This window comes from Plecotus auritus, assembly GCF_963455305.1.
Source record: "Plecotus auritus genome assembly, chromosome: 9".
Taxonomy (NCBI): Eukaryota; Metazoa; Chordata; class Mammalia; order Chiroptera; family Vespertilionidae; genus Plecotus; species Plecotus auritus.
The window spans coordinates 99,995,328-100,009,091 of NC_137783.1; the positions used below are offsets into that span (position 1 = coordinate 99,995,328).

Sequence of the window (13,764 nt, forward strand, 5' to 3'; positions counted from 1 at the left end):
ATACAGAAGACATTGGTTATTACAGTTTTATTTTTGTGTACACATTTGCTTAACAATCACTCAATGTTTAGGCCAGGTTCAGGTAATTGAAGAGCCTTTATAAGTAGTTTATATTGCCTAGAACTAAGGTATGCTGAAAACCCAGTCTGGAGCAAAACAGGAAATAACATCTTTCTAAAGATAGGTTGAGAAATTCTGATCCAGTAGGTTAAGATGTTTCCTCTCTCTGGTAGCAGGGCTGAGGCATACCTGTAACATTAAAAACAGTTCACTAGAAAAGATCATTGTGTCAAGTGGCAAACCAATATACAATGTATATATTAATCTCAGAAGTCTTAAATAGTTTAAAGATTAAGGCATTACTACTATTATTCCTCAAAACTGTCTCTTTGGGGATTTTTTTTTTTTTTTTTTTGCTTCTTTCTCCAGTTCACCAATGGAGGCTCATAGAGCATAGAGTGCTTGATATAAGAGTTCATTGGAGAAAAACGATTATTTTGAAGTAGAAGCCTTATAGTTAGACATATTCTGATGGAAATGCTCTTAGTGGAAGTGCTCAAATTCTGAAGAACATTGTATATATAACACTAGTGGCCCAGTATATGAAATTCCTGAACACGGGGGGCGGGGGGGAGGACACGGGAGGAGAGAAGGGTCCCTCAGCCTGGCCTGCACCCTCTTGCATTCCAGGAGCCCTTGGGGGATGGCCCAGGGGAGAGGTCCTAAGCTGTCAGTCGGACATCCTTAGTGCTGCTGTGGAGCGGGGAGAGGCTCCCGCCACCACCACTGCACTTGCCAGCCATGAACCCGGCTCAGGGCTTTTAGCTGAGCAGTGCTCCCCTTGTGGGAGCACACTGGCCACCAGGGGGCAGCTCCTGGTTGAGCATCTGCCCCCTGGTGGTCAGTGCGCATCATAGTGACTGGTCGTTCTGCCGTTCAGTCGATTTGCATATTAGCCTTTTATTATATAGGACTAGAGGCCCGGTGCACGAAATTTGTGACGGGGGAGGGGGGGTGTGTGTTCCTTGGCCCAGCCTGCACCCTCTCTAATCTGGGACCCCTCAAGGGATGTCTGATTGCCCGTTTAAGCCCGATCCCGGTAAAATTGGGCCTAAACGGACAGTCGGACATCCCTCTCACAATCCAGGACTGCTGGCTCCCAACTGCTCGCCTACCTACCTTCCTGATTGCCCCTAACCGCTTCTGCCTGCCAGCCTGATCACCCCCTAACCACTCCCCTGCCAGCCTGACTGATGCCTAACTGCTCCCCTGCCAGCCCGATTGCCCATAACTGCCCTCCCTTGCAGGCCTGGTCCCTCCCAACTGCCCTCCCCTGCTGGCCATCCTGTGGTGTCCATCTTGTGTCCACATGGGGCAGCCATCTTGTGTGTTGGAGTGATAGTCAATTTGCATATTACTCTTTTATTAGATAGGATGGTTTTACAGCTAGAAATAGTATTATTAGTAGCTTTGTAAGTTCTAAATTAACATAAACTGTAAATTAAGCTTACCAACCTGAACTATACACCCAAGAGGTACAGTGTGGTAAGTTTTAAGAACTGTTTTCAAATTCTTGAGAATAGTTATTTATTTATAAGAAAAAGTCTTAACTTTTTCAAATCAAAAGGTAACAATGCCTTAGAAAATGTATTTGCTGTTTTAAGTTACATATTTTCTAAGTAATCATTTATATGTTATAAAGTTTTTCAATGATTATGAGAAAACAAAAAATCCTACCTGGCTGCTAGGCCACCATTCACAGGAATAGCCAAGAAAACAGGGTACAGACCACCAAAAACAAGTCCAACCAATCCACCTCGTATTATGGTACAGGTTTCACAATGCAAATCACCTAGAAAACAAATTGGTTGTGGTGATGAAGATCATGATAGTCAAGCAAACACGACTTAAAGAATGCAAGGTCCCCTTATATGTATCACAGACTCAATTTTCAGGCAGTGATAGAGCAAATGTAATTCTGCAAGGCATGTTAAAAGGTATAATTACATGTATAGATAACGTAAAATAGCTAGGAATAACTGATAACCATCCTAGGAAAAATTCTCTAATTTGTTCTGAACTTGACTGAATATAATTTCGGTTTGTGCTGCATTCAGCTTGCTGCACTTGTATTAAACTTCTTTTAACCTATGGGCATTTTGTTTTACAATTTATACTTCATCTTATATTTTTACATTACATAGTGTGACTTTATGAAATTATTCATTTCCAAATTAGTATAAAGTATATTAAAAATAGAAAGGTAAGTTGTAACTTATGTTTTCCTCAGTCTGTTCAATTCATTAGGCAATAAGTTTCCCTATGTCATAAAAGTTCTTTCCACAGTGATTATAGGGATTCAAGCAAAATAGTCATACAATTTAAACAAATTCAGAGCAGCACTTAGCAGAAGAGAATTTAAATGAGCTGCCTCACTCTCCACCACCACTTGTAGTACTACTTTTATTTTAAATTATTAAAACCTTTTTCATGATTAGCTATACTCAAAGCACTTGGCACATACAGTATGGTAAACTGTCAAAAGGAAATCAAATCTCCATACATTTAACAATTCTTGTATGTACATGAAGTGCTTCGAGAGGTTTACTATTCCCATAAAAATACTTTTTCCCTTTAAGGAATTCTCTGTAAATTTTTTTTTAAAAAACCAAGGCAGTCAACATTTTTTTTTTAAATTAAGTTTCAAAATATTCTTTATTCTAAGCACTGTAGGAAAGATAAGTTAGATAAAGGAAAGTATTTAGAACTGCCATGTATGTGCACTTTTTTGGTAGTCCATGCTAATATGAATTGCCATTTTAAGAATATAAGGTGCAAATAATATATACCAAATCAAACTATGGGGATAGTGAAATAGAATTTACCTGTACTCAGTGGTAAACTTACAGCAGTTTTGTAACATACGTCCGCTGTCAAAAATGGGATCACTGCCATTGGTATACCAGCAGCTATACGAGCCTGTGTCACATTTAAAACGCGTCGAAAAAGACTGTTTCCTATTAGGCCACAGAGAGCAGCATTAAGTCCAATATATGCTGATCCATGTTCAAGTATATTCCTGAGTGGGTGAAGAACAAAATAGTAATTTCTTCAGCTCTACTGTGTTAGGGAGCTCCCAACATTTCTGGCATGTTAGAGAACCAGGACTTAACAGGATACAGCATTTATCCCTTATAGCTCCATACAACAAAAACGTTTAAAATGTTTTCCATACCAATTTTTATTCTAAAAGGCTTTTGAATTTGGTAACACTTAAGGGTACAGTGATACATTTAGATTTTGCTAAGAATCCTTTGTGATTTTGCAAAGGATATTAGTATAGAAATTTCCCTCAACTTTAGATAGCCAGGAAGAGCTTGAAGAGTCTGATTTGGATGCCTCTCCTCCCGGCCCCCAAAATACCCAACACTTCTCCTTCTCTAGCACAACACATTATAAGGAGTTCTCCACTAGTGTTCCCCACTGTAAACAAGTTGAGCACAATGGATACAAATCCCTCTTGGTTTCAATAGCATCTGACACACAGAAGGCATTCAAAGAGATAAAGATAACGTTTCAGTTCGTTCTTCCCTAAAGCATTAGCTTCAGGATTCAGGGATTGGAAGAGGACTAACATTTAAGGAATAACCTATGCCAGGTACCTTATAACAACCCATTGAAATAATAATAAATTGATGTTTTGAGATAAGAAGTGGTTTTTAAGCTATGGTATGGATGAATTTAAAACACATGTTCTGAGCATCCTTTCGTTTTGGAAAAAATAATGCCTAAAATTATTGCTGGATATTGAAAGTAGGCCAAACTCTTCAACCTACCGTTAAACTTTACCACCTTACCTTGCCATCTACAACACAGTGGTGCCGATCTCTCAAAATTCTCATTACTCTTTTTTTTTAAATTGAATTCATTGGAGTTACATGGTTCATAAAACCATACAGATTTCAAGTGTACGGTTTTGAAATCTGTAAATAAAACACCATCTGCACACTGCATCGTGCACCCATCCCTTGACGCAAAGTCTCTTTTAATATATTTATTTTTCTTAATTCCATTATTCTTAGCCAAACTAGCCACACAATGATCCCTCTGATTTCTATGTTTATTTAATACTCTTAGCACAGCTTTCCTAGTTAATTCCTAACAGAGCTTCTGTAAGGTGTTACTTTTCTTAACCTTTCATGCAATCATGTTACTATAGGCAGACTTGCCGCTCAAGGCAAAAACATTTACCATCAACCTTCACTGTCTTCAGTTTTATTATTAGAGGATGAAAGACATGTAAACTTGAGATAAAACACGTCTTAATAAATGGTAATAGCAGGAGAGAGGCAGTTTAGTAACTTAGAGTACATAAGATAATTTTTAAAGAGTGATGAGAGCCTAGAGAAGAACCCACCAAACAACAAAAAACACGAATGTATTTGTAAGAGTTAGAAATCTCAACACTTTCTCTAAAATATTATTTTATCTTCATAACAATCCTGTTCAATATTTATCATCTCTCTTTTAATTATAGGAGTGAATGTTCAGAAGTAAATAATTTGCCCACATATTTTTACATATTTTAATATGAATTATATATTACTGTAAAATATAATAAATATGTAAATCAAGTACAACTGGACTCTGAATAGCAAAGTTTGTTATCTCCCAACCAGATTTTAACTTACTATAGCTTTAAGTTATATTTTTTAGTTAATAAATCAGTAAGTACAAAATTATCTGGTAGACCCTTTACCAGTCAATTTTCCAAAAAAGTGCCTATAAAACTAGCCACTTATGACATTTTATAAGATACACAAAATAACTAGACATATGAACTAAACACATAAAATACAAGACCAAATTTAACAAGTGGCAATAAAAATATGGTGTGTAAAATTACTTTGTACTTCAAACCCATTCAATTTTTATCTCAACTGCCACCACCCTACCATCACCATGCACCAGGATTACTATGTGTTTTCCTTTTGGTCTTTTCTACCTTAAATCTGTTTTCCAAAAAGAAACTACTGTAGTTCACTCTGTTGTCTTCACAGACCAGTATGTTTCCTACATAGCCTTTTTCTGTTTAATAACACCTTAAAGATCTTTTAACCATGATCCTATTCTCTTGAGATTCCTTGTCTAGCTATGTGTGTTAAACGGCCTCTATCATTATGGTCAGCATAATGATAATATGAATTAAAGACATTAAAAGCTATTTTAAAGTTTTGATATTTTAATGAGTCCACACATGTACATTTGACTATACTCTAAGCCAAATAGGAAAAATTAGAACCATCATATAATTATATATGTCCAAAGATATGATTCTAGCCTTGACTTCAAGCTAAATGGTTGTGCTGGGCCTTAGTTTTCTCAAGGCAAGAAAACGTTCAGTTTCCTTCTGATATTCTATGTTATTTACACAGAAACCAAGTAAATTTGAGATAATAAATATTCACCTAATAAAAGATAAGTTTTAAATTAAGATGGGAGCCTACCTTTCTGCTTCTGGAAGTTGGTTAATTTTTCTGTTTATGATGTCCAAAATGTGTTCTTTCTTGAAAGTATCATCTGATTCATGATTTTCCATCTTGAGCCTTAAAAAATTAAAAATATCACTTTTCAATAATGTATATCTAGAGAAAAAAACAACAAAAGGGCTTATAAAAAGCCTTTTGAAGACCATTAATAATTACTTTTTTTCTTTTTTTTTTTTTTTAAATATATTTTTATTGATTTTTTACAGAGAGGAAGGAAGAGGGATAGATAGTCAGAAACATCGATGAGAGAGAAACATCGATCAGTTGCCTCCCGCACACCTCCCACTGGGGATGTGCCCGCAACCAAGTCACATGCCCTTGACCGGAATCGAACCTGGGACCCTTCAGTTCGCAGGCTGACGCTCTATCCACTGAGCCAAACCGGTTTTGGCGAAGACCATTAATAATTTCAAGAGAATTAGATATAGAGATTGAATTCATAATCTGCAGCACACCATACCTTCCCCCTTCCCAAAATGAATTCTAAGTGAAATAGAATCAGAACATGAAAAGCAATGGATAGAGCTTCTAGGAATACAGGCTATTTTTATAACCCTTAAAAATATTCTTAATTTGCAAATAGCACCAAAAAACATAAAATTAATACTAAACTAGTATTGTGTTCATCAATAGACACCATAAAGATAAGCTAGTGTGAGTAATGTTTGCAATATAATTGACAAAAGAGTAGTTAGTACCCAGGATGTGTAAAGTACAAATCAAGAAAAGAGCAAGCAATCCAACAGAAAAATTGAAAACAGGTTTGAACAAGCACTTTGCTGAAAGGGAAGCTAAAGAGCCAATGCACATAAAAATGTGCTTAACCTCATAATCAGGGAAATAGAAATTAAAACCAGAGTGATAGGAATATGTGGACTTAAGTTAGCTAAAACACACACCCACCCACCCTGACCATTTCAATTACTGGCAAGAATGTAGGGTAAATCGTGTTGCAGGTGGAAGCATAAATTATATCCAGTTTGGGAAAACCACTTTGGAAGGGAATTTGGTATTATTTAGTAAGTAGAAGACACATACCCAACAATTTCACTACAGCAGAGGTCAGCTAACTTTTCCTCTAAAGGGCCAAATAGTATTTTAGGCTTTGCAGGTCACCAATAGTCTTTGTTGAATACTTCTTAAAAATACAAGAAATCATTGTTAGCTGGCTGGTCATACAGACACTACAGGCTTCATCTGGCCCACAGGCCAGTAGCTTGTTGATCCAGGCACTAGTTGTGGTGCATGTCAGAGTAGGGCAATGGCGAATGATCACTTTTTCCCTGAATATTCAGCCATCGCACGTCACTCAGGACAGCTCTGAGATAGGCAATGAGAAAAGTAGGGCCTCGGAAAATTAAGTTAGGCCCAGGATACCCTATGCATTGGCAGTAAACCCGGGGTTAAATTCAAGTGCAGGTGTTTTTTTTTTTTCCTACTGGCTTACTTTAAACATAAGGGCTTTTCTTCTAAGGTGTAAAGTGAAGAGACGGCAGGCGCCGCAGGGCCGACTCCTCTCCTCCCCTTCTGACCCAGTCTCGGGATCTCATTCCCGCTGTGCTTCTGATACCCAGGCACTTCCTGCACTTCTTCCCCGGGATGCAGTACCTTATGCTCTCCCTGCCGCCCTCGGTGCTAGCTCCGGCCTTCCTCGGCCCTAAGGCTCACCGCAACCTTCAACCTGCTCGCGCGGGCGCAGCCATATTTGGAGGCACGTGACTGGGGGGGCGGGACCTCGGCCGCTGATTGGGCACTCGGGACGCAGGCCGCAAGCTTAGCGACTTCCTGCCGAGGGGCTCCCAGCGAGAGAGGTTCCGGGAGTGTGAGCGGTGAAGCTCGGAGCAACGTGGGGAGTATTTGTCCCACTTACCCCTGCCTCCGAGGGCAGAGCCTGTAGACCGTGAAGTTTCCAGAGGAAAGTCGAGTGACCCTAAACCTGCCCTTTTCACTGATCGCCTATCTTGGGCACGTTACTTAACCCTGACCGATAGAACATATCGCCTGATGTGGACATGGGGTATTAGAAAACAGCACGGCTCCTGGCATACGGTGGATACTCGGTTAAAAAGATATTAAAAAGGAGCGGAGCCCTAGCTGGTTTTGCTCAGTGGGTAGAGCATCGGCCTGCGATTGAAGGGTCCTCGGTTCGATTCAGGCTAGGGACACATGCCCAGGTTGCGGGCTCGATTCCCAGTGCGGGGCATGCAGGAGGCAGCCGTTCAATGATTCTCTTATCGTTGATGTTTCTCCCTTTCCCTTCCTCTCTGAATTAAGAAAAAAAGAGCTGAGATTTCTTTGCACTCTCGATTTTCTTTGCCCTTGGAGCTTTAGCTCCGTGTGCCATTTTGCAATATGGTGGATTGTCCCACCTCAAGATAATCAGCAGCTCCTAGCAGAGAAGGAGCTTGTTTCTCTGAGATTCCCTGGTGCCCTGCCTCCTACTGCTATAAAAGCAGGAGTGGGTGAATGTGGCTAAGGAAAAACAGGAGAGCGAGAGAGCCTGGGGGCTCCATTTGTCAACAATTGAGAAGGAAAGTCTTGGGCCAAGCCTCTGAATAGTCCCAGTTCTCATCCTAGCAGCCTCTTATCTATAAAACAGGGGAAATAACATTTTCGCTGATTACTTTGTAAATACGTGAGTGTTCAATGAAAGTGCTTACCAAGGTTGCTTTGAAAATAATTGAGCTCTATCGAAGGAGAAAGTGGTATTCCAGATAAAGAAAAACCTCATAAGGCGAGAGAGCAGGGTGAGAAGAGTCCCTAAAACTCCTTGGCTAAGAAGGATTTATCAGATGTCAAATATTCTCTAGTCAATGAATCAGAAAATAAAAACAGAACTTTTTAAAAATATATATATTTTTTATTGATTTCAGAGAGGGAGAGAGATCAACATCAGTGATGAGAGAGAATCATTGATTGGCTGCTTCCTGCACGCCTCCTACTAGGGATGGAGTCCACAACCTGGGCATGCCCTGACAGGGAATCCATTCCTAAGTATTTTATCCTTTTTAATGCTATAGTAAATGGGATTGTTTTCTTAATTTTCCTTTTGGGTTTGTCATTGTTAGTGCAGTGAAACACAATTTTTGTGTGTTGATTTAGTATTCTGCAACTTTGATGAAATTGTTTTTAGGTGTAAGTTTCCTGGATTTTTTTTCTATATATAAGATCATGTTATTTGTGAGTAGAGACAATTTTACTTTTTTTTTTCCAATTGCTTTTTCTTGTCTGATTACTTTTGCTAGGATTTTCATTGCCATGTAGAATAGTATTGGCAAGAGTGGTTATTGCCTTGTTCTTCATCATAGAGGATAAGCTTTCAGACTTCCACCATTGAGTACGATATTAGCTGTGGGCTTTTCATATGAGGCTTATATTCTGTGGTGTAGTTTCTTTCTATTCCTAGTTTGTTGAGTATCTATTAACATAAAACAGCGTTGAGTTTTTCTGCATTGATTATGATACTCATGCTGTCCTTGATTATGTTAATGTGGTATATGACATTGATTATTTTTGCATATTGAATTATTCTTGCATTCCAAGTATAAATCCCACTTGGTCATGGTATGTGATCCTCTTAATGTGCTGTTGAATTCAGTTTGCTGGTATTTTGTTTAGGATTTTTATATTAATATTAATCAAGAACATTAATTAATATTTATTTTCTTATGTCTTTATTTGGTTTTGATATCAGAGTAATGTTGGCCTCATAGAATTGAGTTTGGGAATGTTCCCTCCTCTTCAATTTTTTTCCCCTCTTCAATTCTTAAGAAGAGTTTGGAGAGAATTGGTGTTAATTCTTCTGGTCCTGGGCTTTTCTTTGTTGGGAGTATTTTAATTACTGCTTCAGCCTCCTTGCTAATTATAGGTCTGTTCAAATTTATTTCTTCATGATTCAGTCTTGGTGGGTTACATGTTTCTAGGAATTTGCTCATTTCTTCCAGGTTATCTAATTTGTTGGCATATAATTGTTCATGGATTCTCTTATAATCCTTTTTATTTCTGTGACATCTGTTGTAAACTCCCTTCTTTCAGTTCTTGTTTTATTTATTTGAGTCTTCTTGCTTATTTAGTCTAGCTAAGGGTTTGTCAAATTTGTAAATCTGTTAGAAAAAAACAACTAAGAGTTCCATTTATATTTTATATGATTTTCTATTCTCTATTTCAATTATTTCTGCTCTAATCTTTATTATGTCTTTCTGTCTGCTAACTTAGGGTTTAGTTTGTTCTTTTTTTAGTTCCTTGAGGTGTAGGTTTAGTAGATTTTTTAGTTGCGATCCTTCTATATATATATTATTGATTTCAGAGAGGAAGGGAGAGGGAAAGAAAGATAGAAACATCAATGATGAGAGAGAATCGTCAATTGGCTGCCTCCTGCACGCTCCCCACTAGGGACCAAGCCCGCAACCTGGGCATGTGCCCTTGACGGGAATCGAACCCAGGACCCTTCAGTCCACAGGCCAATGCTCTATCCACTGAGCCAAACCAGCCAGGGCAAGAGACCCTTCTTTTTTAATGTTTATCGCTACAAACTTCTCTCTTAGTACTGCTTTTATAAGATTTGATGTTGTACTTTTATTTTTGTTTCCAGATATTTTCTAAGTTCCCTTAGATTTTTTTGACCTATTGGTTGTTTAAGAATGCATTGTTTCCTCGACATTGATCTTAACAATGATTTTTTAGATCTGACACAAAAAGCCAAGGCAACAAAAGCAAAAATAAACAAGTGGGACTACATCTAACTGAAAAGTTCTTCCAGGGAAATACCGGGACTTGGAGCAGGCTGGAGGAAGAGGGTAAGGGGTGTCCGCAGGCTTCCCTGCTCTCTGGGGCAGATTGCAGGTAGCCCCTAGTGCTTGCTATGTTAGAAACCTGATCAGGCAGTATCATTTAAAATATGTGAATAGGTCCCTTTTACAGAAAGATTGGGAAATGGTTTTGTTTTGTTTTCCTGCTCCCTCTTTGCTGAGCCCTGGGGATATACTAGCTGGGATAAGAACTGGTTCTTGCCCAGCTGTGGTGGCTCAATGGTAGAGCACTGACCTATGAACCAGGAGTCCATGGTTAGATTCAGTTTGATTCCCGGTCAGGGCACATGCCTGGGCCTCGGTTGTGGGCTTGAACCCCAGTGGGGAGGAGTGCAGGAGGCAGCCAGTCAATGATTCTCAGTCATCATTGATGTTTCTCTCTCTCCCTCTCCTTTCCTCTCTGGGAAAAAATATTTTTTTTAAATAAAAAAAAAGTACTGGTTCTTTGCTATGGTCCTGTGGGACTAGTGAGTGGAAGCTCACTGGTTTTCAGAGCCAGATCTGGGGATATGTCCCTTGGGTGGCAGCACAAAAGCTGTTGTACAGATGTGTGTATTAGCTCCTTCCAGGGAGATACTGGTGACTTGGAGTGGCCTCAGGAAAGAAGGTAGAGAGGTGTCTACCAAGCTTCCTTAGTCTCCAGGAAGACTTGCAGTTGGCTCCTAGACATGTTAAATTAGAATCCTGACGGTAGGCAGTATCCTTTAAACTGTGCAAAACTGGGAAAGGGACATTTTTTGGGGAAAACCGGGAGATGGACATTTTTCAGGGAAAACTGGGAGACGGACATTTTTTGCCCGCTCCCTCTGCACTGGGGAGATACCTGCAGGGAGTGTTTCTGCCCGTTAACAACTGCTTTTTTGTTTGCTGTAGTCTTGTGAGTCTCATGGACAACAAAACTGTTGGCTTTCAGAGCTAAGTATTTTGGGGGCCCTTCCCTCAGGTGGAAGTCTTAAATTTGGAGACACTAGATGTCCCAGGGAGAAGCTGAGATTTTTAAATTCCACCCTGATTGTATGTTGCTGTATTGGGATGGGGCTTATGGTGAGAGTATGTTTCAATCCTTTCCTACCCTGTTGGTGTATTTCTCATTTGCCTGATGTGTAGGTGTCACCCAGCTAGTTTCTAGGCTTCTTTCAGAGGCAATTGCTCTGTGTGTAGCTGTAGATTCAGTGTGTCTTTGGGAGGTGAGTTTAGGAGCACCCTATGTCACCACCTTGGACCAGAACTCCTTGAATATGTGGTTTTATAATTTTCATCAAGTTTGGAAAATTTTCAGCCATTAATATTTCAAAAAAATTTTTCTGCTCATCCCCTCCTTAGATGCCTTCAATTACAGGTATGTAAGGTTATTCACTAATACTATTTTATCAGTTTTTTTCTTTATTGTTTGATTAAGGTATTACATGTGTCCTTATCCTCCTATTGTCCCCCCTACCCCCTCCCTCATGCTCTCACGCCCCTGCTGTCTGTGTCCATTGGTTAGGCTTATGTACATGTATACAAGTCCTTTGGTTGATCTCTCCCCCTTATCCCCACCCTCCCCTACCTTCCCTCTGAGGTTTGAGCATCTGATTGATGCTTCTCTGTCTCTGGATGTTTTTGTTCATCAGTTTATGTTCATTATATTCCACAAATGAGATCTTTTTTATCAGTTTCATTTTGAAGTTTATATTGCTGTTTCTTCAAGTTCACTAATCTTTTCTTTTGCTATGCCTAATCTTGGGGTGACTTTAGGGGGCTTTACTTTAGTGAACCTGGTAGGAACTACTAAGATTCAATTATTTATGTTTATTAATGTTAGTGTGACTGTCTTTGTAGGGATAGAATGATAAAAGTAGAAAAATATGGGTTATATATCTTTGGAGAAATGTTTTTTAAAAAATGTTTTTATTGGTTAGAGAGGAGGTATAGAAACATCAATATGAGAGAGAATCATTGATCAGCTGCCTCCTGCACGCCCCCTACTGGGGACCAAGCCTACCCAGGCATGTGTCCTGACAGGGAATGGAACCGTGACCTCCTGGTTCATAGGTTGGCACTCAACCACTGAGCCACACCAGATGGACACCTTAGGAAGGTGATTAACAAATTCTATTAAATTCAGCCACATCCGTAGAAAGCTATTTTTCATTATATTACTGCTTAAACTTGGAAATTCAAATATTGGATAGTTTACAAAAGACAATACAATTGTATAAAAGCTGGGAGAAAAATCAATATGATACATTGCAAGCTATGCAGTGTGATAGAATACAATGCAAAAGCAGGGGGAAAATCATATGGTTAACACAGTGGGAGGAAATGGGGGGAAAAGACAAGAGAGAAAGGAAGTTCTCATAGCAGGGACAACATCTTAGTCATTGTTATACACCCATTAGGGAAAATAGACATCGTAAACACATTTATTGAGCACCTCCTACACACCAGATATGGTTCCATATCCTTTCATCTTTATAACCTCACTTCAAAGCAGTTATTAGTATGTTTTCAGAGGAAACATAGTCATAAAGGTTAGTTAGCTTGCCCAATGTGTGGTAAACAATGTGTTTCATACACTAATTGTTGAATCAATATCATCTGAATAAATGAATACATATTTATTCAAATGAAATATATCTTGTGAATTTTCTTTGTTGCGCTTCTTTATAATGTTTCCTAGGAAAATGCTAAACTCATAACTACAGGCTATGTATGCAGTAATAACAATGACAATAATGGCTGCAACACAGAGACTTCTTGTTTTATTTATGTATATGAACTAATTTAATCCCGACTTAATACAATCTTTATTCCTCGTTTTACAGATGAGGGAACTGAGATGCAGAGAGGTGAAATAGCTTGTTGGTAATTAGTGAAGCTAGGATTTGAACCAGGCTGTATCTGACACTTCTTGCTGCTTTTCTTCATTGTGCTTCACCCAGATGAAGGTTTCCTTAATTTCCCCTTTCAGACCTACGGTATTACAACCACTTTGGCAAGAATTCCTAGCTTTTTCTATTGTAGAAAAGGCAAATTGAAATCATGGAATGAAATACAAGTCTCTTCGGCTTTCATATGGCAGGGAGGATGAACTTAAGTCAACCTTGCTGTATGTCCCAGATTACTACGTAAGCATATGAGGAAATAAAACAATTTATAGAGCTTCTACAATTCAAATGGTCAAAAGATATGAACAGAAAATTCACAAAAGAAAACCAAGAGGCCGGTATCTTTATTTAACTATCAACTTTAGCTAGACTCATTTTTGTTTTTATCTTTTTGCCTAGAGATTGGGAAACTTTAAAAAGATTGATATGGCTGAAACTGGAGAAGGGCAATAAGGATGTGAGGGGATGAGGGACAGTGAAAAGTTAGTGGGACTGATGGGTTATAGGTTCTGGTGAGGCTGAAGTAATGCTGGAGTT

The 13,764-nt window shown here is 38.9% G+C and overlaps 1 protein-coding gene across 3 annotated transcripts; it reads right to left on the bottom strand.

Moving 5' to 3' along the window:
- On the bottom strand, positions 1 to 7,284 carry TMEM126A (transmembrane protein 126A). Of its 3 annotated transcripts, XM_080687130.1 has the most exons (6): positions 7,158 to 7,206; positions 6,588 to 6,687; positions 5,508 to 5,606; positions 2,886 to 3,079; positions 1,738 to 1,852; positions 1 to 249 (listed from the first exon to the last, which is right to left on the bottom strand). In XM_080687130.1, the coding sequence occupies exons 3-6, from the start codon at positions 5,597 to 5,599 to the stop codon at positions 57 to 59; spliced, it is 594 nt and encodes a 197-aa protein (XP_080543256.1). In that variant the 5' UTR covers positions 5,600 to 5,606; positions 6,588 to 6,687; positions 7,158 to 7,206; the 3' UTR covers positions 1 to 56. The 3 variants fall into 3 exon arrangements, with proteins under 3 accessions (XP_080543256.1, XP_080543255.1, XP_080543254.1); XM_080687129.1 differs by lacking the exon at positions 6,588 to 6,687 and having other exon boundaries at positions 6,997 to 7,202; XM_080687128.1 differs by lacking the exon at positions 6,588 to 6,687 and having other exon boundaries at positions 2 to 249; positions 7,158 to 7,284.
- Between the last annotated feature and the right edge of the window lie 6,480 nt (positions 7,285 to 13,764).